Here is a 24,502-nt window from a genome sequence, read left to right as displayed (position 1 = left end):
TCTCTTTAGCTGTGTCTAATCTGTTTAATGCAGCCAGTGAGTTTTAAACTTTAAATTCAGCAATCATGTTTTTCATTTTTAAAAGTTCCATTTGGTTCCTTTCAAATGTGCTTTGTGTTTTCTCCAGAGTATCTTGTTCTTTTATTAGAATTTCTACTCATTTACCTTGATAATGAATGAAAATTTATTTTATGGTCCATTTTAGATTGTCCTCTTATCTGCAGTTATTTTGGGGCTAATTCTCCCACTTTTGTATCTGCTGATGCTCCTTCGTGGTAGTTTGGGTGGTTTCTTTTTTCTTGTTATGTGTAGTTGTTGGTTTTTACTTTTTATTGTGAGCTCATTTCTAGTTGGGAGTGTGTGTGTGTGTGTGTGTGTTAGTGTAAGAGGGAGGGAGGGAGGGAGGGAGAGAAGGAGTCTTGTGTGCCCTGGGTTGTGAACGTGGTCCTACAGATTTTTCTCCACTTACATCTGCCAGTGCCCTAAGGGATCCTGGACCAATATTGCTGATAATTTCTTGGCTTATAGTTCCCTCACCATGTAGAATACTGTAAACGCAGACATCGTACCTGGGGCTACAGTTTTAATAGCTGCCCTATTTCTCTTCTAAAGGGCCCTGGACAAGGGTGAGCATCCACCACTTTCTCTTAGGTTGAGGATTTCTACTTCCCCCACTTCTCTTAAGCTTGAGGCTGTGGCTCTTTTCCCTGCCCAGATGTGGCCCCTAGAAGCCCCTCTTTTCAGAGTTTCCCATTGTACCCAACTGACTACCTGTCTAGAGGCTCTGACATTCTTAGCTTTTCATCTGTCCTGTGAGTATCTCGCTTATTACCAGCTGGGGCATTTCATGTTGACTTCTCCTCCCTGTTATTGAAGAGTACCTGGCCCTTTATCTTATCTCGACTACATGGGCTAGCCTTGAGTGTGATGGAGTTTTAAAGGGGATCTTATTTATGGTACGGAATTTCTCAGTCATAGTTATTTCACAGAGGGTGGCTCCTGCCCCTATATTAATCATACTCCTCACTCAGAAATGAAATTCTATTTCAGTCTCCCAAAGATAAATTAGTATATAGTGGAAAGGGAATTAAACTTCTGCTAAGAATGAAATGATACAATTAACACAAACATCCACGTGAGTATCTGTGTCTTGTGCAGGAAAGAATACTCAACACAGACTCTGCTGTATCTCACTAGCCTTCTAACTGCAGGATCTGTCATAAACATCTGTCATGTGGGCAATAACAGCAGCAGGTAGTCTTTTTTTTTTTTAATCGATCTTTATTGGAGTATAATTGCTTCACAATACTGTGTTAGTTTCTGTTGCACAACAAAGCAAATCCCCTCCCTCTTGGGCCTCCTTCCCATTCTGCCTATCCCACCCCTCTAGGTCATCGCAAAGCACGGAGTCAATCTCCCTTTGCTATGCTGCTGCTTCCCACCAGCAGCATATTTACACTATTTTACATTCCGTAGTGTAAATACGTCTATGCTACTCTCACGTTGCCCCAGCTTCTCCCTCCCACCCCAAGTCCTCAAGTCTATTCTCTATGTCTGCCTCTTGATTCCTGCTCTAATAGCAAGTAGTCTTTATGGAGTGTTTACTGTATGCTAAGAGCTGTACCAGTAAGCACTTTATATAGATTTCTTTCATTTAAACCTCCCAGCAGCCCTTTGAGGAAATTATCTATATGTTGAAACTGAGGCTCAGAGAGGTTAAGGCACTTTCCCAAGGTCACAGTGCTGGTAAGTGGTGGAGCTGTGGTTTGAACCCACTTAGTCAAAGTATGTGCCACCAGCCATGATGGTTCCATATTAATATCATCTGCAAATCTCTTTCCATACATTTCCTCAGTCTTTACCTGAGTTTCCTTATTTTGGGATGGGAAACTTCTCTTTTTTATCCTCATGAAGTATAATTTCCATCAAAAGGTGTTTTTTTTTCTTTTTCTTTTTGCTTTAAAAAAAGATATTGGGTAATTGAAATCCAATTGGATTTGAGCCCATGTTGATGGAAAGTACACATGGGAGGTGGGCTGAAGCATTCAATGTAATTTTTCTTTCCATCAACTAATTTTTAACATGTTAAGCAAGTAGATTCTGATACTAACAGGGAAGATTTAAATTCTCTTGAGAGCTTCGAGGTGCTAAATAATTTTTGGGAAGTGTACATTTTACGTTTTTCAGTCTCCTACCACATCTCTATGCACCTGAGTTCTGAGAATGTTCTTTTTTGCATTTCCCGGGAGCTGCCAGACCTCCTCATTCTGGCTTCATCTCCTGCCACTCCACATCCCTTTACCTTTGTCTCCTTCCTGATGCTGCCTGCTGCTTCCAATGTTGTTGTCATTGGGGAACTTTGGAAACAGCCAGATTCTTTGGAGTCTGTAAGCGGAAAATAGACTGCTGCTCCTATCTGGCACACAGCTTTTGTGCAGAAAGCAAGGAGTTAAGAAAGAAGCCTGGGCTGGGAAGGGCTGTGACAACTGTCCTAGGGGGCGCTCTCCAGAGCTCTGGCCGTGACTCATGCTGCTCTGTCACTCAGATCAGCACTGGCCCCTGCCACGCAGGTGGCCAGGCGGGGTTGCCGCCAGACCACGCACGCACAGAGTGGGGAGCATGAAGCCTGCACTGCGGGGGATGTGATGCCCGGCTCTCCAGCTTACCCGGCCCACCTACCATAGACGCCTCAGCCCGCAGCCATGGTAACGCTTCTGGCTGGCTATACCCCTGGGAGCCCACCACAGTGGGCGGCTTCCTGGTGACCAATGAACGAGTGTCCAACTCCCTGACTGAGAGAGCTTAGTAGGTCCGCAGGAAGTGGAGAAGATGTAAGACGTCCTTAGCCAGGAGTCATGCCTTAATGAGGTAGGACGCAGCCATCCATCCACACCATCAGTGCACAGGGGTGCCGTACATCATCGGGAAGAACTTTATCTGGCTGGCATTTCATTATGCTGATTAAACTGCGGCGGATTCAGGGGCATGATCGAGCTGGGGAGGAGGGATAATGAACTTAAAAAAAAAAAAAAGTGGTACATAAGTGCTCCGAGTATACTCATCCGGATATGAATGGGCTAGACTGCAGAGCTATCCTAACATGAGTTACATGCCTCCCAAACTCTCTCTCCTGTTCTTTCCTCTCACTCCAGTTAATCCACGAAATGTAGAAATTCCATCTTATCCCAATGATTAGCACTAAATATTAATAATTTGGACCTGTCTGGAAGAGGAAATAAATAGGTTTAGGTCATCTGGTACACCAGCCATCTGATGCTCTGTAGCATCATTCTGGAAATATCAGGAACGAGTGGCTTGCTCAAACGAGTTCCCCAGGTGCTTTTCGTTCTACCAAGTGACCTGTTTGAGTTTACCCTTCAGTTTACCCCAGCAGGGAAGGCAGCCCGTCTGCGGGTTGGTGGCCATGTTGGCAGGGAAGGGGTTAATCTCTTGTTGCTGTAAGAGCCAAGCAGAGGCTGGGTCTGCCTGTGTGTGAGCTAGATTGAAAGCAGGCGCTGCAGTGCCATCGGGAACGCTGAAGGAGTGAGACGATTTTCTTCTCCGCAACAGTGTTGAATCCGTCTGAATTTTTCTCCCCCCCCCACCCTTCTTGTTTTTCTTTAACCAGCTCCTCCCCCCTTCGTTCCCACCCTCAAGTCTGATGATGACACCTCCAATTTTGATGAACCAGAGAAGAATTCGTGGGTTTCATCCTCTCCGTGCCAGCTGAACCCCTCAGGTTTCTCAGGAGAAGAGCTGCCATTTGTGGGGTTTTCGTATAGCAAGGCACTGGGAATTCTTGGTAGATCTGAGTAAGTGAAATTTTGACTTTTCTAAGGGACCTGCATTGATGCAAAGCATAGAGCTCAAAGGTGGCGGCGGTGGCAGTGGCAGCCTGGGGGGAGTGCAGTGGAGGAAAGCTGTTAATCAGCTTGCGTTTGGAAAGCAGTTGACCTGGTTGGGCTTTGGGAGGGGTAGACTGTTCATATTCTCATTTTGCTGTGTTTAAGGTACCTCTTCCTATCCATAGCATCATAATTGTCAATCGGGTACTTTGGGTTAGTTTTTCAGTCTTTGGTCTTCTTTAGAGGGGAGGAGATAGTGGGAGATACCTAGCAGTGCAGAGCCTCGGTGCAGGGAGGAACGTGCAGGGTTAAGATGAGCTGTCTATCTATTTTTCCATCTGTGTAGCCCTCTATCTCTCAGGTGGGTGGATGGAGGTTGCTCTCTTGGCAGTATTGAAAGAATCCTAAAATCCGTTTCTCACGAGCTAAAGGTTTCCGGATGGGGTTACCTGAGCTGCAAGTGGCTGTACCACAGCTCTAACAGAGAGATGGTACTTGGCTCAGCTCAAAGTCTGCTGCAAGACTGGGGAATCCGGCAGCTGAGCCTCTGAGCCGTCAAAGCACTGGCAGCCAGAGAGAGCCCCGTTACTGTGAGCCACCAGGAGGGAGTATGATGTAGCCAAGTCATTGATTCACAGAAACTGGGCTTCACAAGGGAAAAAACAAACCGGGAGACTAGAAAATGGAAGTATAAATATTACTGTAAACGTCTTGACATGATCAGTCTTTCTCCATTCTTGAAAAAGCTAAAGAAAAACGCATTAGTACGGCACTTGGGACTTGGGGATGGGATTGGGTGGGGGGAGGTCCCTGGCTTCCAGCCTCCTGGAATTTCTCTAAAATGCAGTAGCCTCTGTGGATGTCAGAGCTCAGTGTCTTGCTTCATTCTCCTGATCCGATGACATTCTGCGTTCAGAGGTTCAAGTTCCCTGGGAAGGTCTTGGACTGGCTGTGTTATTCCCCCGATGCCCCAGCTCCCTCACTTGGAGCCTCTCGGGGTAATGTTGGGTGATCGGTCGCTGCCCACTTAGAAAACAAGCAGAATTTGATCTTCTCTTGGCAGCATTTAGTCCTGATTTGTTGTGCTCGTAGCTCAGATATTGAATTGAGGGAATGTCATGTAGGTTCTTGGATAGTGTCTCCCCATGGGTGCTATTTTGACAGTAATGTTCCTGGAAAGATTTCAGACAACTGGGGAGAACTGGGCACTTGATGGGAGGTAGTGTTGTGGGCTGCGATAGAATTTGAGAGAGCTGTTTGTGTTGCAAGAGACCGAGGGGACCCTTCTTTCCTCTCTCCCTGGGGGCTGGGATTAAAATTGGGGGTTGGATTTTGGTGGTGTTGGCTGTACCTTTCGGGCTAATTTGCTCTGCATCCCCAAAGCAATCTAGATAATGGGAGGAGAGGCAGAAAGCTCACTAGCTGTTGAATGTGCCATCAGATGGATTTGAAATGGCCCAGCAGGGCTGGGAGGTTTTGTACCAGCATCGAAGAGCAGGGCAGAATTGGAGGCCCAATGTTAAAGGATGCATGGTTAGTGGGCAGCTTAACCTTGACACACACAGCACGGTGAAGGTCACCTGTCGGACTGGACGGAGGTGCGTGGAGAGTTCTAGTTCTGGTTAGCAGTGGGCGAGCTGGCTCAGAATGAAAGCTTGCTTGGGGTGCTAATCATTGATCTGAACAACCAGGAAGGACGTGAGGGAATAAGATTTCAGGGGCAAAGGCAGAATGATTTGAGGGCTCTCAGGCATTGCAATTAATCTGAAGCAGTGTGTGATTAATTGCTTATTTTTCAGGAAGACTGTAATTGCATCTTTCTGCTTCTCACAGAAAGCTCAGGGAGCTCTCCGACAGGGGCCTCTCAGTATTAAGGCCCAGGCGCTCGATAAATATTTGTTGTTTTAATTTACTCATGATCCTTTCCCCCTAGATTGTGTTTACATTGCTCACTGTATTTGAAGATATGCTGTTTTACCTTTGGTAGTTCAAAATATATCTCTAGAGCATAAAATGAGCTCCTGTTCATGCCCTGACAGAATGCTTAAGATTCTCATAAAAAATTTTTAAAAAGTCCATGCAAACAAAACCGTGTATTTTTTATGTGGAAGATGGAATTGAAGTATTCCTGTCTTTGGGTGGGAGAGCTTTAATTGCCCTTTCTGTGGCAATTTGGGGTTGGAATCAGAACGATTTCCTTTCATCTTATATCTTACAATGTGATCTTGCTGTTGGATTTGTTTATTCTGCCAGGGGCAGCCCTGTGGGTGAAACCTCCAACATCATTTTGGAAATTCACCCCACCTGTTGGATGTAGGTGACCCTGGACGTATTGGATCATCATTGTTTAGAAATTCAATAGAAAAGATGCAGTGATGAAATTACTTAGAAGCCCCTGCAGTTTTGTAAACATATAGTTAACAAAATTCATTTGGAGTTTGGGGGGAATTTTCTGGGACGCCACCATCGCCACCAGGGACCTGGTATTTCTGAGTTTCTACTTCTCCCCTCCCTGTTTCAGCATCACAGGTTTTTATTTACGCACATTGATTACCTGTACTGTTACTCTTTACACCACCAAGGAAATTGCAGATGCTGCTCTACTGCATTGGCAAAAACTGACCCCAGATCTGTTACCAGTGAAAAGAATTAAATGTTCAGAGGTGGAGCTGAATGAAATAGGAGTTTTCACAGAGACTGGCAGTGAGAATGACTTTAATTGTTGCATTTGCTCATCACTTTTTAGGATTCTTTTTTGGGACCCCAGACTATTTTTAAGCCAGCCATTGAGTGCGTCATTTTAGGTTTCACAGGAATCTTGATCTCAGCATTCTGTGTCTGAGGTGTAGTGGGAATTCCTTGCAGCTTGAGCTGGAGGGCACGGGGGAGATCCTACAGAACTAGTTTTGGTCGTCTTCGGGGTGGGATGATGGCAAAGTTAGTGCAAATCTGGTGCCTCTTTCTTTTTAACCAACAATGACCCAACCTAAATCCCTAAGCTCTGAATGCCTGGGTGTTGCTCTGAGCCTCTGTTGGCTTGAATTTTACACTGGTGGGATAGTAACAGAAATCAGTGTGTTAAAAGTTTAAAAATATAATGGATCCTAGCCCTCCTCCCTCCTCTTTCAGCGTGGGGTACATTTTTTTTTAGGTCCCTCTCCTTCCTAGAAGCAGTGCATCTCTGCAAACCTTCAGTATAAACTCTAGAAGGAAAAAGCCATTTGGTTTTATATTTTGTGTTCGTTTTTACGCATGCTGGTTTTATGCTTTTGGAGACGTTGGCAATCTTAGAGGACCAATGGGATTTCGATGAGACTGGAATCTGTGGGATGACAGTGTCTGAATAGGCTATATTTAGCCCCCCTGTTGGGGGCTTTCTCTTTTGACTCAGGGCTTTTTCCTTTCCTTTTGGGTGGATCTGAAAATTTATTCTTGGAACCAGCCATCCAAACACTGTGACTGTGGAAGAGTGAAAAATGGCTTCCACCAATGCCTTGCCAGATTTTCAGAGAACCAATTTCGGGTGCCTCTTCCTTGCTCTACGGAGGCCTCTTTGCATATGTCAGTTTCTTCAACTGCAAGGTGAGGTAATAATGATACTTGCCTCTTAGGGCTGTTTTGAGGATTATGTGAAATATGTAAAGCACTTGTTCTAGTCCCTGGCACATGGAAAAGTCACACGGAATGTCCACTGTTATTATTTTTGTTATTACCACTACACTAGTCTCTATATGCATGGTGCCCTTTTCTATATGTGAAGAAGATATGGAAAGAACTCAGCAATAATTAAATAGCCCAAAGTCATGCCAGACCAGGAACCCAGCTTCCCAGGCCCTGAGAACTTTCCGCTAGTGATGCTTGAACATCCTGATCCACCACAAGTTCATGTGCAGCCTCCAGATCCCTGTAGCTTAAAGGAGGTTGTTGGGTGGAGTGGACTGGGGGCCAGAATTTGAAGGCCCAGTCCCAGAATGCATTCCTTCCCATCCAGTTAAACAAGTATATGTGTGAAATACTTCATGGGACACAAAGCAAACACCCTGACTGCAGAATATCGTGTAAACATTGGATATCTAAGTGCTTTAGGAGAGCTGGGAGAGGAAGGCAAAAAGTCTGACATGGGGGCACTTAATGGGTAATGCCAATTCCCAGTTCTTGCCAGAGTACAGTGATCACCTTTGTTGGAATATCTGTCTGTTTCCCCACGTTGGCTGTGATCTCAAAGGCAGGGCTGGGTCTTATTCATCCTCGTTTTCCTGGAGCACAGGACATTACAGACCCTCAGAAAACACAGGTGTTGGAACTGAGTTTATAAGTGGACTAATGGAAGGTAGAATATTTGCCTCAGCTTCTTAGAAGACAGTGGATTTGGATGAGTGGAGAGGCACATAGAATTTCAGGTGGGCAGGGAGATAAGAGCAGCTTATCCTTGCAGGGTACCGACTCTGTACCAGGCTCTGGTCCAATCACTTTACACAGGTTAACTCACTTAAACTGCACAACAGCCCCCAAGGAAGGTACCGTCGTCATTCCCATTTTACAAGTGAGGAAACGGAGGCGCAAAGAGAGCCTAAGCAACTTGCCCAAGGTCACGTGGCTCCCGGCGGCTCAGCCAGGACTTGAACCCAAGCAGGTTGGCTCCAGGGTCTCTTAGCCACTGTGCTAGGCTGCCAAATAAGTGCCACAGGCAAGAGAAATGGCGACATATATGTGGGGTCCCCAGGTTCACGTGCTTTTCAGAAGCAGAGGCCCATCATGGGCAGTGACTGAGCAGTGGGGTGGGGCAGGGTGGGATGAGAGCTGACGGCGGTGGAAAGGCTGGGCTTTGTTTTCAGCCTCTGCAAGTTTATTGAGTAGGTGGACTGTGTAGCTCTTGGATGTTTCTGCCTTCTTTTTTTTTTTTTTTTTTTTTATCTTTATTGGGGTATAATTGCTTTACAATGGTGTGTTAGTTTCTGCTTTATAACAGAGTGAGTCAGTTATACATATATATATGTTCCCATATCTCTTCCCTCTTTTCTTTTTTTTTTTTTTTTTAACATCTTTATTGGGGTATAATTGCTTTACAATGGTGTGTTAGTTTCTGCTTTATAACAGAGTGAGTCAGTTATACATATATATATGTTCCCATATCTCTTCCCTCTTTGTCTCCCTCCCTCCCACCCTCCCTATCCCACCCCTCCAGACAGCCACAAAGAACCGAGCCGGTTTCCCTGTGCCATGCGGCTGCTTCCCACTGGCTATCTACCTTACGTTTGTTAGTATATATATGTCCATGTCTCTCTCTCGCCCTAACACACCTCACCCTTCCCCCTCCCCATATCCTCAAGTCTGTTCTCCAGTAGGTCTCTGTCTTTATTCCTGTTTTACCCCTAGGTTCTTCATAACATTGTTTTTTCTTAAATTCCATATATATGTGTTAGCATACGGTATTTGTCCTTCTCTTTCTGACTTACTTCACTCCGTATGACAGACTCTAGATCTATCCACCTCATTACAAATAGCTCAATTTCGTTTCTTTTTATGGCTGAGTAATATTCCATTGTATATATGTGCCACATCTTCTTTATCCATTCATCCGACGACGGGCACTTAGGTTGTTTCCATCTCCGGGCTATTGTAAATAGAGCTGCAATGAACATTTTGGTACATGACTCTTTTTGAATTTTGGTTTCCTCAGGGTATATGGTTTCCTCTTTTCATTTAGAGGCTCTCACTTTGTGTGTGTGTACACAAACACATGCATACACACTCTCTCCCCGAGAGTTTTCATTTGCTTGAGTGTAAGCTTGGCGAGGACAGGGCACTGCATTGACCTTGCTCTCCACTCTCCCTCAGGCCTATCATAGACAAGCCACTCAGTAAGCACTGGGTGAATCGATTCAAGTCATTTTCATGGCTGCAGCTCTCAATTTGTTGATGAGTCTGAGACCCGTGTCTGTTCACGTCTATGTTTTGTACTTCACTGCTTCCCACCGTCCATACCGGGAGGACTTATTCCAGCAGGAGATGGCCTGCACTCTCCCATCAGTCCTTCTTACTTTTCACTGAAATACTTGGGGGGTGGGGGGGTGATCTTCCCTTAAAAACTCTGTTCCTTTCCACCTCCAGCCCAAGGCTGTCTGTCATTGTGCGCACTGCCTACAGATCCCTATGGCAAACAGCCTCACCTGTGTTTTGATTGTTTGAACAGTAGCAGAATCTGCTCTGGTTCACAAAGGTATGCATCATCTGTACCTCCCAAATCAGTTACAAAACCTTCCCCAGCTCCTGCCCGTGGACACTGCCCTAAAGTGCTCCGTTCTGTTTCCACTCCACGGTCATCCCGACCAGGTGCCTAAGACTCGCCTCTGTATTTTGTGGGGTTTTCTCCTCTTGCTCAATTTCTTCTCTCTCTAAGTCAAGCACATCTTGTTCTTCTTGCCTTATTCTGTTCTCTATTTAGACTGTGTGTGCTTGCCTCGCAGGCCTGGCAGGACCATTCTGCCGCCTTCTCATTTGTCTTAAAGATACCTTTAGGAAATCTGATCCAAACGATACCAGTCCAGTCCTGAAGATTAGGCTCCAGAAGATCTGCATTTTTTTGCTGGTCTACACATGCTGATTTGCATGGTTGCCTCGGATCCCTTAAGAAGACAGTAATTGACTAAATGGTGCTGTATGTTCCCAATCTCGGTGCCAGTTTGGCAAGTGTCCCTTCCCCTAAGTGAATTTCTCTCGGTTCTCTCTGTTTTACTTGTCTTGAGTCTCCTGACCTCTCTCACCTTCCTTTCTCTGACAAACTTCCTGAAAGAATAGCCTACCCTCAATGCCTCTTTTCCAACCTCTCCAACTCTATGAAAATCACTGTCTCAAAAGCCACGGATTCCACCCAAGCACTGTGTTTAGTGGTTGCCACCCCACCACATGATACCATTAGTTGCCACGTGTGTCTTGAAACTTTCTCCTTTCTTCTATTCCACGTTATGGAAACTTGGTTTTCCCTCCTTCCTCTCTGACTGCTATTCTCCCTCTTCCGTGTCTGTTTCAGGCCGCCCTTGAGATGTTGCACCATCCCCTAAAGCTCCACCTTAGTTGTTTTTTTAGCCTGTTCTGGGTGATCTCATTGAGTCCATTGACTGTAACTCTCACTTCCCCATGGCCTTCCTCCCCACATGGCCTTCCTCCCATTGTGCCCTGTTCATCATCACCAGAATGTCCTACTAGCGTCTCTCCATCCCTGTTCCCAGCACAGACTCACTTGCTCACTCAGTAAGCCATTTGGTGCCAGTTTAGTTTTCCTCATTTCATTTAAGAAACTACCACTTTCTCTACCTTTCTAGGCAAGAAAACGGAGTTATCTTAAACTATTTTTCATCTCCTCCACCATCTCATGAGTTGCTGAGTTTTCGAAGTTGTGCCTCTTGCGTCTATGCCCGGTTTTCTGTCCTCACTGCCACCCGTCATTGAGTTTTGGACTACTGCAGTAGCCTCCTGACTGATTCATCTGCCTCCCATTTTCCCCGGTCTAATCCATTCTCTACAGAGGGTGGAATTCTCCCAAAGCACATGTTGGATGATGTCATTTTCCTGCTCAGCCCTTCAGTAGCATCATGATGTGCACAGAATTAATGACCACTCCTGAGCTGGGTGTTCAAGCCTGGTGTGCCAAGACCCCAGCCTGCCTTCTCACTCACCCCTCCTCCTTGTGCCCTATGTCTGGCCCAGCTGCTCAGTGCTCATTGGGGTTGGGGATGGTGTCTTCCACCCTTTGCATGCAGCGGGGCCTTGCCTCTGGCAGGCCTTCAGTGAACATTTGTCAGATTGAACTAGAAGTGGCCAGGGATTATTCCAGTTCTTCTGCACAGTTTATACAGCTGCTCATGGACGCTGTCGTCTCTTGAGTACTTCCTGTGTGCCCAGCACTGTGCCGAATGCCCCTTCACGTGCGTTGTCTCATTAAGTCGTCACAATCTCACGATAACTGTATGAGGTAGCTGGTATTATCCTCATTTTACAGAGGAGGACTCTGAGGCTCAGCAAGGTTAGGTTACTTGCCTGAGGTTTTGCAGGTAGTAACAGATCTGAGACTTAGACCCATAGCCTGGACCACTACACTGCCCTGCCTCTAACAATCCTGACTCTGCTAGACTGTGCAGGATCCACAGACTAGCCTAATAATAAAGACGAAAGAGATGACTTTACTGAGAACTCACTGTACCAGACACTATTCTAAGGGCTTGATGAACATTCTCATTTAATCCCAGTGGTAACCCGTTGTTTTACAGATAAGGAAACTGATCAAGAAACTTGGGTTACTTCTTTTTTTTTTTTTTTTTTTTTAAGGAACATTTATTTATTTATTGGCTGCGTTGGGTCTTCGTTGCTGCACACGGGCTTTCTCAAGTTGAGGCTAGCGGGGGCTACTCTTCGTTGCAGTGCGCAGGCGGTGGCTTCTCTTGTTGTGGAGCACGGGCTCTAGGAGTGCAGGCTTCAGTAGTTGTGGCACGTAGGCTCAGTAGTTGTGGCTCGCGGGCTCTAGATTGCAGGCCCAGTAGTTGTGGCGCACAGGCTTAGTTGCTCCACGGCATGTGGGATCTTCCTGGACCAGGGCTCAAACTCGTGTCCCCTGAATTGGCAGGTGGATTCTTAACCACTGCGTCACCAGGGAAGCCCACTTGGGTTACTTCTTAAGTTCACTCACTATGCGTGTGGCAGAGGATGGCCAACTTTTCCAGCTTTTAACTTTAGAGCTGATACAAGCATTCTTTGTTTTGGGGGACGGAATGTTGCACGCTCGTTGCAAGTCTAGGCTTTGGGACCAGGTAGATGTAGGTTCAAGTCAAGGCTCCCTGCCTCACTAGCTGTGCGAACAAGGCACTTGACCTCTCAGCATCACTTCCCTTACGTATAAAGTGGGGGTTATTCGTGCCAACATGCTGGGTTTATCATGGGGTCACGCAGAGCATGTAGTGTTAGTGCCGGGAGCAGAGTGAGTGTTCATTTCATATTTGTTGTTATGTAGGGGTGAAGATGGGCCCAGGGGTGCTTTTGAGTCTCTTTTCTTACCCGCTCCTCTTTATAAAGACATCTTGCTGGTTTCTGCCCATTGAGAGAATCAGGCTCCATGGGGGTGCCTGACAGATTTCCTAATGTCTCTGTCCAATTTTTTACTCAGAATGGAGTCTGTGATGTGTTGGTTGGCTATACCTTCTGTAAAACACACTGCAGGCTCCTGATAGGACCTAGTTCCAGCGGGATCTGGAACTTGGTGCTGGGGGAGGTGGACGTGCACTGTGGCCAGCCTGGAGGTCACGCACTCCCACCCACCCTCCAGTGCTTGAGTGTCCCCTGGATGGGACAGCGTGTGTGTCATCGTGACAGTGCCATCCAGAACCAATACTGAGCATTTCCCGTGTGAGGGCCAGAGCGCTTTCTCAAGTCAGCATTGATTCAACTCACTTCTTATTTTGGATCTCTTTGTCCCACTGTGACCTTTAAACTGAGACTGCCTGGGGCACAGAAGTGCTTGCCACATTCATTCATTCGTTCGTTGTAAAACATGTAGTTCTAAGCCTTGTGGCATGACTGAGCAAGATAGATAAGGTCCCTGCCTTTGGGAAGCTAACATTCTGTGCAGGGAGACAGAGGATAAGTAAGTTCATGGGTAAGACATTTTTCAGATGGTGGGAAGTGCTCTGAAGAAATCTGAACCTGGGTGGGCCATGGCTGGGAACCAGCACTTTAGTCCCTGAGGCCGGCACTAGCCCATGGGTGTCCAGTGGGTGTCCAGAAAGCACGTTGGAGTAGCCAGAGCTTCCGGATGCACGGGGGAAGTGGTTCGAGAAGAGGTAGGCAGGGCCTTTGGTTTTGGATTTTGCTCCATTTGCAATGAGCAGGAAGCCTTTGCAGGATTTTGAGTAGGGACGTGGAGGGTCTGGTTCTCATGGTACAGAGAGGCCCTCTGATCACGGTGTGGTGGACAGCAGGATGACAAGAGTCGGCTTCAGGGAGATGGGTTAAGTTACTGCAGCCATCCAGGCAAGAGGTGGTGGTATACCAGTGAAATTAACCTGCGAAGCTAGGCACTGGCTTAGACGTGGGGACTGTATTAGAAATCATGTAACTGTACTTTTGTTAATAGCGTGAGTTTTAATACATGATTCTTGAGTCATTCCAAAGCATATGTTCTAATTCAGCTGGAGACCGCTGCTCTGTGTGTGTGTGTATGTGGTGTGTGTGTGGGTTGGCAAGGAGGTGCCCCAAAGCTAGCTAGACTCAGAAGCTTTTTAGAAGAGCGGTATTTTGGGGGTAGTAGTCCCCCCTTACCTTCTGGGAACACGTCCCAAGACCCTCAATGGATGCTTGAAACAGCGTGTAGTGCTGAACCCTCTCTATATACTTTTTCCCCTATACACACCTACATACCTATGATAAAGTTTAATTTATAAATTAGACACAGTAAGAGGGTATCAGAATTGCCACATCACTACTCTTGGGCTTTGGGGCCGTTATTAAGTATAATAAGGTTTACTTGAACACAGGCACTGCGATGTTTCAACAGTCAATCCGATAACTGTATCTTGGCTAGCCGGTAGCATATACAGCATGGATAGGCTGGATAAAGGGATGAATAACGTCCCAGGTGGGACAGAACAGGGCAGCGCAAGATTTCATCATGCTGCTCAGATCGGTGCTCAATTGAAAGCTTATAAATGGTTTATTTCTAGAATTTTCCATGTAATATTTTTGGGCCACAGTTGACCGTGAGTATATGAAACCATGGAAAAGTGAAACTGTGGATCCGGGGGACTACTGTATTTCCAAGTGTTCATAATGGACACCAGTGTGTATTTTTAAACGGACTTATAACGTTAGTTCATAAATTTCAGAATGCTCAATCTTAAAAGCCAATATATTTTTGGAACAGAATGCTGATGAGTGTTTTATTTTTTGCACCATATTACATCTTGCGCTTGCATGTATTTTTAGTGCCGTTGGCCACAATTAAGGTAGAGCTCTCAACTGAGCTAATTTCGATTCCCTCATTTTAGCCTCCAGTATCCATTCTTGGTTATCTCAAGAATATCTGTGATTTGTGATCGATGTGATCTGTGATGTGGAGGCATGTCTTGCAGGCTTGGGATTCTCTTCCTAAGGAAGTAAATGGATGGCTTGATGCTTAAGCATGATCTTAGTTATTACCGTAGTGATAGAGAGAACTCAGCACATATACCTTCTTTTAGGTTGGAAATACAGATTGTATTCTCTTTTGATATGACGTATTCTACTGATAGTTTTATTAAGGAAATTTTTTTTGAGTTATTTATAGACATTGAAAAAACTGCATTTTGTCATTTTTCCTTAAACGTTGAGGTTACATGTAAAAGCAGTTTTTAGGTCACATCGAACACATTTTAAGAAAACGTTCTTTCTGCTGCAGCAGTAACGACCAAGCCCCTCATTCCCTCTGTGTCATATACCATTACCTCTATTAATACTCTTTGGACCTCTCTAATTATAAAGCACATGTGTATATCAGGAAGAGATGTTGATTTCGGAGTAAATTTTTCTAGAAAATAGAAGCTGGAAAAAAAAGGAAAACCCAAACTTGGCTTTGTGCTTGAAGAGACAGCACTGCTGTGTGTGGGTGGGTGGCTGCATGCACCCGCTGCTCAGAAGTGCCTTTTCTCTCCATGGGGACAACGGGCTGTGTATCAGAGATGCAGCCAGGAGGAGTAGGCAAGCAATGTGTGGGCAGGCTGTATATTCTTTTGTTAGCATCCTCATTGTACTGCATCTCATCGAGCCCAGAGCATGAACCAGCCTGGACCTGTAAAATCTGTACTGTCCTATTTAATTACCCACCGAGCCACCAAGTGATGGAGGAAGAGTTGCTCTCGTGCGTGAGTTGAGCCGTTTCTGGGGAGTGGCTGTGGACTGACCTGGCATATGGATGTTCTTGGGTACCCAGGCTGTCCCGGCCTTGGAGTCGCCCTCCCAGCATTGCACGCAGCTAGTCACGGGTAGAAGCTACCTTCCCTTGCACGATCCATTTCCCCATCCTCTTTGACTTCGCTCCTCTGAGTCTCTGGGGCAGTTTTCTTGGGTTTCTTTTCTTGGGTTTGTCCAAAAAGTAGCAGAGTTGGGATTCCCATGACTTGATGGGTTGCAGAGCCCCACTTTGAACTAAAACCCAGCTCTCCTGCCCATCACCTGTACCCCAGTCGTCCTAATGTGGTTGACAGGAGAATGTAGAGGCCATAGGGTAAGCTGTTCCTTAGCCTCAGTGCCACAGGATAATAATGCCCTCCTTAGAGGATTGTTGGAAGATTCAGTGAGGTTACCCCTAAAGTACCAAGCACAGTGCCTGACGTTGTGCTCAATAAATGGGCGCTATTCTTGATAATAAAGGTGGTGGCATTAATTCTGTCTCCTACATTGCTACTTCTTTGAGGACAGGAATTGTGGCTTCCTAACTTCATAGCCTCCACAGCAGAGTTTTGCAACTTGGCGCTATTGACGTGTTGGGCTGGATAATTCTTTTTGTGGGGGTTGTCCTGTGGGTTGTAGAATTGTTGAGCAGCATCTCTAGCCTCTACCCACTAGATGTTAATAGCACTCCCACCCCCAGTCGTGAAAATCAGCAAAGTCTCTGGACATTGCCACCTGTCCTATGGGAGGCAAAATTGCCCCAGTTGAGAACCACTGGTCCACACGTACCTCTCATGGGATCACAGGGCTTTTATATTCTCCCTGATGTATAAGGGATATATATATACATTTTTTTCTTTTCTTTCTATCTATCTATCTATCTTACACTCACTCATTGAAGGTGGTCAGAAAATACAGGTGTACCTTGGAGTATCGCAGTATTCACTGCAGTAGGGTAAATATTGCAATAAAGCGAGTCACACAATTTTTTTTGATTTCCCAGTGCATATAAAAGTTATGTTTATGGTATACCATAGTCTATTAAGTGTGCAATAGCATTATGTCTAAACAATGTACATTCCTTAATTAAAAAATACTTGATTGCTAAAAAATGCAAGCCATCACCTGAAACTTCAGTGAGTCGTAATCTTCTTGCTGGTGCAGGGTCTCGCCTCCATGCTGATGGCTGTTGCCTGATAAGGGTCATGTTTGCTGAGGGCTGGGATGGCTGTGGCAATTTCTTAAAATAAGACAACAGTGAAGTCTGCTACACTGATTGACTCTTCCTTTCACAAACGATTTCTCTGTAGTGTGCAATGCTATTTGATAGCATTTTACCCATAATAGAACATCTTGCAAAACTGGAGTTAATCCTCTGAAACCCTGCTGCTGCTTTATCAGCTAAGTTTATGTAATATTCTAAATCCTGTGTTGTCATTTCAGCGGTCTTCACAGCATCTTCACCAGGAGTAGATTCCATCTCAAGAAATCACTTTCTTTGCTCATCCATAAGAATCAGCTCCTAATCTATTAAAGCTTTGTCATGAGATTCCAGCAGTTCAGTTTCCTCTTCAGGCTCCACTTCTAAATCTAGTCCTCTTGCTATTTCCATCACATCTGCAGTTCCTTCCTCCACTGAAGTCTTGAACCCCTCAATGTCATCCATGAGGGTTGGAATCAACTTCTTCCAAACTCCTGTTCATATTGATATTTTGACATCTTCCCATGAATCACAAATGTCCTTAGTGGCATCTAGAATGGTGAATCCTTTCCAGAAGATTTCCAATTCACTTTGCCCAGATCCATCAGAGGAATCACTTTCTTTGCTCATCCATAAGAATCAACTCCTTGCTCTGGATTAGGCTTGGGCTTAAGGGAATGCTGTGACTGGTGTAATCATCCATCCAGACCATTAAAACTTCCCTCATGTCAGCAATAAGGCTGTTTTGCTTTCTTATCATTCATGTGTTCACTGGAGGAGCACTTTTAATTTCCTTCAAGAACTTTTCCTTTGCATTCACAACTTGGCTAACTGGCCGAAGAAGCCTAGCTTTCAGCCTGTCTCGGCTTTTGACATTCCTTCCTCACTGAGCTTAATCATTTCTCGCTTTTGATTTAAAGTGAGTGACCTGTGACAGTTCCTTTCACTTGACCACTTAGAGGCTACTGTAGGGTTATTAATTGGCCTAATTTCGGTATTGTGACTCAGGGAGTAGGGAGGCCCGAGGAGAGAGAGAGAGATGGGGAATGGCCGGAAGGGGAGGCAGTCAGAACACCCACAACATTTATTAAGTTCACTGTCTTATGTGGGTGCGGTTTGTGGTGCCTCAAAACAATTACAATACTAACATCAAAGATCACATCACCATAACAAGTGCAGTAAGTCCCCTACCTACGAACCTTCAAGTCGCGAACTTTCAAAGATGCGAACGTATGTTCAAATGTCCAGTCACATAAGTTAGTTCACCTGTCTGGTGTACATTGTCACGTACGTGCATCCTCTACTAGTGGTTGTGCTTTTGTGTACTTTACAGTACTGTATAGTGTACAGTAGTACAGTATCTTTATTTCAAGCCCCCGATGTCCAGAAGCAAGTGTAAAAGCAGCAGTGATACAGCTGGTACTACTGTATTTTTCAAGGCACTGTGCTGTAAGATTAAAAATGTTTTCTTTATTTTTTGTGTTTGTTTTTTATGTATTATTTGTGTGAAAAGTATAAACCTGTTACAGTACAGTACTATACAGCCGATTGTGTTAGTTGGGTAGCTAGGCTAACTTTGCTGGACTTACGAACAAATTGGACTTCTGAACGTGCTCTCGGAATGGAACTTGTTCGTATGTAGGAGACTTACTGTATAATAATAATGAAAAAGTTTGAAGTATTGTGAGAGTTACGAAAATGTGACACAGAGACAGGAAGTGAGCAAATGCTGTTGGAAAAATGGCGTCAATAGACTTGCTTGACATAGGGTTGCACAAACTTCCATTTGTAAAAATCCCAATATCTGTTAAGTTTAATAAAGCAAAACACAGTAAAACAAGGTATGCCTGTATCTGTTGAAGTTTGAGAATTTTGAGAACAAAGGAGAATGCTGGCAATTCTTTCTTTTTAAATTTATTTATTTTTGGCTGTGTCAGGTCTTTGTTGCTGTGCATGGGCTTTCTCTAGTTGTGGTGAGTGGGGACTACTCTTCGTTGTGGTGCACAGGCTTCTCATTGCAGTGGCTTCTCTTGTTGCAGAGCACAGGCTCTAGGTGCACGGGCTTCAGTAGTTGTGGCATGTGGGCTCAGTAGTTGTGGTTTGCAGGCTCTAGAGCGCAGGCTCAGTAGTTGTGGCGCACGGGTTTAGTTGCTCCGCGGCATGTAGGATCTTCCCGGACCAGGGCTCGAACCCATGTCCCCTGCATTGGCAGGCGGATTCTCAACCACTGTGCCATCAGGGAAGCCCTGGCAACTCTTTCTTAAGTTAGCAGGTAGACTCTGTCCCATTTCAGGGTCAACAGAAATAGTTGCTTTACAGCAATTCCGTGCCCATCTCCGATAGCTTTAGAGTTACAACCAATTACAGGATTTTTTGTACTTTCCTTCTCTTAAATAAACAATAGCATCAGCTCTTTAAATATTACCACCCTTGATGAAATGGTACTTTTCAGGATGATTTTAGACCAGCAGAGTTGCTACTTGAAGAGGACAGGGCTGAATTTGGTAATAGTCCGGTGGCTCTGAGGCCAGCTTTGGATCAAACCTCTCAAGCTATGATTTACATTGCAGTCAATTCTAGAATAGTACAGATGTCAGCAATAATTTGCTCTTGCTTTCAAAGTCAGAAGGACGGATAATGACAATCCTAGAAAAAGTAAGTTGTGATAATATTTCATAATATCTACTGGCGGGGGGGAATCTATTCATTCAAGAAGTACATACTGAGAGCTTACTTATCATTGACACTCGTGATTGAATTGGCCTAAGTGTCTACATGAAAAATAAATAGAATACAAATACGTCAAGTTGAGCCATACCTGTCTCTAGTATATTTCTTTTATAGAAATTCATGGAAATGGTATATTTTAGTTGACTTATTAAAATGGAGGGGGCAGGAATAGTCTTTAATCAGTGTCTGAAATCTGTACATTTTCTTGAAATTCATAGCTTACCATGATTAACTTCAAAATTGTGTTTCCGCTGAGTGACCAAAAGGCACCAGTTAAATGGCCTGACCAAAGTGCCACCTGGAACCAAATGCTGGGGGCGGTCATACTGTGAGTTTTAAATGCCTGGACCTTAAATCACACATACTTTGTTCTCATTAGCACCATGGTTCTCAAGCCTGTTTGTACATTAGAATCACCTGGGAGCTTAATAAAAATGGTGTAACCCAGGCCCCACTCCCACCCTTTCTGTCTCTGATTTAATTGGTCTGGTTGGGCCCTGGATATCAGTTTATTTTTTTTAACTTTAGTTTTTTTAGAACAGTTTTAGGCTCACAGCAATACTAGCAAGAGGGACAGAGATTTACCATATGCCCCCTGCCCCCCACTCATGCACAGCCTCCTGCGTTATCAACATCCCCCCCAGAGGGGTGCCTTTGTTACAATCACTGAACCTCCCTATTTAGGGTTCACTCTTGGTGGTGTACATTCTGTGAGTAAGGACAATGGTACGATAACGTGTATCCACTATTATACTGTCATACGAGTGTTTTCACTGGCTGACATCGGTAATTTTTAAAAAGCTCTTCAAGTGATTCTAATGTGTAGCCCATCTGAAGACCGGAGCCATCCTAGAAAGCTGCAGTGACCTTTCCCCCTTCTCATCCCCCAGCCTCATCCTCCAATCCCGTTACTGTTTACGGGATTGTTGCTACAACCTGGGTTTAGTCACAGCAAACTTAGCATAGCTTTTTAAAAATAAATTTATTTATTATTTATTTATTTAGGCTGCGTTGGGTCTTGGTTGCTGCGCGTGGGCTTTCTCTAGTTGCAGCGAGCGGGGGCTACTCTTTGTTGAGGTGTGCAGGCTTCTCATTGCAGTGGCTTCTCTTGTTGCAGAGCATGGGCTCTAGGTGCGCGGGCTTCAGTAGTTGTGGCTTGTGGGCTCTAGAGCGCAGGCTCAGTAGTTGTGGTGCACGGACTTAGTTGCTCCGCGGCATGTGGGATCTTCCCAGACCAGGGATCGAACCCTTGACCCCTGCCTTGGCAGGTGGATTCTTAACCACTGCGCCACTAGAGAAGCCCCCAGCTCTTTTTTTTAGATGTAAATTTTATTTATTCTAAAAAAAAAAAAAAAAAGATTTCTTTAGCACCTTTATTCTGAAGAGACTTAATTGCCATACTTAGAACTTCTAAACAGTGAACATTTGTCAAGCATCAAAATAGCAGAATGAGGGAGTTGGACTCCGGTGACGGGGAGGGGCTGGTGCATCGTCTCCTGCGCGTGTCAGTGAATGGGGGCTGCGCATCTCCCTGATTCTGGGCCCTGTTAACAGGTGACCTAGAAAGGCTATTTTTGGGTGAATAAGCAGTGGGCTTTGTACCCACAGGAGCACACTTCACACCCCTCTGGAGCCTGCCCTCCACGTGTCATCAAGTTTTGAGAGCCACCTCCTATGCCATCATCATGCACCCATGTAATCGTTCTTCTCCAAGGGTGCTGGTTTTGTGCTCAGGCCCAGAGAGCCATGGCCCCTCTTGTCATCCCTGACTTGTGTCAGTGTGAGTGACTTCTGATGACTGAAGGACCGGGGACCCGGTCTGTGGATCATCCCTCCCTCCTTGGGTGGTCGGGTCTTCTCTAGCCCACCCACCAGAATAACATCAGGAATAAAGGAAATAGCGAAGGCAACTCAAGGCCGTGCCAAGCAACCCATTTCATCTCAGGTTAAAAAAAAAAATGTGTTTGTATGTGTTTTGACTCGATTTAGGTAGAAAATTGGCCAGTGAGAGGAGCAGAACTTGGTTAAAATTTTTAGCCCAAAGTGAGATTTTAAAAAAAGATTTATTTCTGGATTTCAGTCCCCGGTGCCCATTTCTGTGAATAATCAACATTTGTTCTAATGTGAATAATAGCATGGAGCAAATTCAGCCCCCTGAGTTTCACTATTTCTTTCTTTCGCTCTCTTTTTTTTTAGTATTTATTTATTTACTTGGCTGCGTCGGGTCTTAGTTGTGGCACGTGGGCTTAGTCGCCCCGTGGCATGTGGGATCTTAGTTCCCCGACCAGGGATCGAACCTGTGTCCCCTGCATTGGAAGGCGGGTTCTTAACCACTGGATCACCAGGGAAGTCCCAAGTTTCACTGTTTCAAGCACGGGTTTTAGGCCTGCGAGGCATGTGCTGCTCACACCGTTGCAAAGGTAATGATGATAGAAGCCACAATGATAGTAGTGACGGTTGACATTTATTGAACCCTCATGATGTGCCAGGCACTGTGATAAGGACTTCCCGTGGGTTATCTCACTTAATCCTCATAAGCACTCTTGGAAGTAGGTTGAGAATTATCCCCATTTTACAGATGAGGAAATCGAGGCTTACAGAGTGAGTGAGTGGCAAGGTCAGATTTTGAACACAGCTGCATGACTCTGGGTGTTGACTCACTTGGCTGCCCTACAGTATGTGTGTTGGGAGCCGTCACCGGGGTACAGCGAGCCAGCACCATCACGCCACCCCCTGTCACTGGGCTGGGAGCTGTGAGGAGAGAGACCTGAGCTGCTACAGGAAACTGACCTCTTTTAGGCAGGGAAGTAGTCTGGGGCAGTGGAAAGCAGAACTTTCACCTGCTGGTAGGACGCCAGTGCTCTCTGACAACCAGCTCCTGCAACCCCGTTACTAAGGCAACAAAAATCGGACAGTGGGGCAGCAGTGGGCTCTGCCACATGCCCCTCTGTGCAGAAGAACCTTTGTCGGCTATTTCTGTAGCCCTGCCCTTCACCAGTCCCAGTGTTCATGCCTAAGGTGCCAACCACTGAGGGAAGCTGCCCTGTATGAGAACTGTTATCTCCACCCATAATTTTTTTTAAAAAACAGATTAAAACAAACAAACAAAATTATTTATTTATTTATTTTGGCTGCACTGGGTCTTAGTTGTGGCACACGGGATCTTCGTTGCGGCATGCGGGACCTTTAGTGGCGGCATGCGGGATCTAGTTCCCCAACCAGGGATCAAACCTGGGCCCCCTGCATTGGGAGCGTGGAGTCTTACCCACTGGACCACCAGGGAAGTCCCTCCACCCATAATTAACTGCTTTTAGGAATGAGGCAGGGTGTGTGAGTTATGTGTATGTGTGTGGGTAAGTACGTCCTGTGGAGAGAGCATCCTTCTAGCCCATTCTTTTTTTTTTTTTTTTTTTTTTTTTTGCGGTATGGGTACCTCTCACTGTTGTGGCCTCTCCCGTTGTGGAGCACAGGCTCCGGACGAGCAGGCTCAACGGCCATGGCTCACGGGCCCAGCCGCTCCACGGCATGCGGGATCTTCCCAGACCGGGGCACGAACCCGTATCCCCTGCATCGGCAGGCGGACTCTCAACCACTGCGCCACCAGGGAAGCCCTCTAGCCCATTCTTAGGAGGTCACGCTACATTATTTTTGTGATACTATCCTGAGTGTTATATCAGGTGCATCGTCAGTCTCTCTACCCCAGTTCTCTATTGGGACCAACAGAAACCATTTATTAACTGGCAGGTTACTTAAGCTCTCTGGGCCTCAGTTTCCTCATCTATAAAATGAGAATAATGTCTCATAGAGTCGTTGTGGGGACTAAAGAGTTAAAACATGCCTCGCTTTAGGACAGAACCGTGCATACAGAATCGGTGGTCAGTAAGTGTATGAGTTTCCTCTGGCTGCTGTAACAAGTGACCACAAATTTAGTGGCTTACAACAACACAGGTTTATTACTTTATATTTCTGGAGGTCAGAAGTCCAAGATGGATTTTACTGGGCTGGAAGCAAGGTGTACAAGGCTGCACCCTCTGGAGCCTCTAGGAAAGAATCAGTTTCCTTGCCTTTTTCAGCTTCTAGAGACCGCCCAGTTTCCTTGGCTTGTGGCCCCTTCCCCCGTTTCCACAGCCAACGGTGTAGCATCTTCCAGCCTCCCTCTGACTGTGACCCTACTTCTGTCGTCACCTCTCCTCTCTTCCTCTGCTTCCATCTTAAGAGGACCCCTGTGGTTACGTTGGACCCCCACCCCCCCACCCCATGTAATCCAGGATAGCCTCTCCATCTCAAAATCCTAACGTAATCACATCTGCGAAGTCCTCTTTGCCACATGGGGTGACAGATCCACAGGTTCCAGAGATTAGGATGTGGACATCTTGGTGGAGCGACATTATTTAGCCAACATAATTAGTGTTAGCTGTTTCTGTAAAATGAAACAGAACCAAACTGGGTAGCTTAGGGATGGAATAAACAACAATTTGGTCAGTATAGTTAACTGATACCATTGGGCACTTGATGTGTTAGCTCAGTCCTGCGTCAAGACCTTGGCGTTATCCACCCCCTCCCTGGAGCTTGTTTCCTTCCAGAGCTTTGGAGGGTCAGCGCCTTCTCATCCTTCAGGTGTCAGCTCAGATGTCACCGCACAGAGGAGCAGGCCCCTGATCCATTTCCTCTGCCATAGCATATCACCCCATTTCCTTCTTTGGCATCATCTGTAACCTTTTAGTTTGTGTGTCTGCCTGATGCATTCTGCGTGCCCTCTGAGAATGTCAGCTCCAGGAGGGCAGCGACCGTGTCTGTCTTGACCACCGCTCTT

At 45.6% G+C, this 24,502-nt stretch overlaps 1 protein-coding gene across 1 annotated transcript in view; it reads left to right on the top strand.

Moving 5' to 3' along the window:
- The window catches only part of CIT (citron rho-interacting serine/threonine kinase), a 168,969-nt gene that overhangs the window by 64,297 nt on the left and 80,170 nt on the right, over positions 1 to 24,502 (top strand). The window contains exon 9 of the mRNA XM_007464873.1: positions 3,629 to 3,812. Coding sequence (XP_007464935.1) covers positions 3,629 to 3,812 — 184 coding nt within the window. The remainder of the gene's footprint in view (positions 1 to 3,628; positions 3,813 to 24,502) is intronic.

This window comes from Lipotes vexillifer, unplaced genomic scaffold (genome assembly GCF_000442215.2).
Source record: "Lipotes vexillifer unplaced genomic scaffold, Lipotes_vexillifer_v1.1 scaffold2030, whole genome shotgun sequence".
NCBI lineage: Eukaryota > Metazoa > Chordata > Mammalia > Artiodactyla > Lipotidae > Lipotes > Lipotes vexillifer.
The sequence above is the reverse complement of the archived record's forward strand: the minus strand, read 5'-3'. Positions and strand labels throughout refer to the sequence as shown.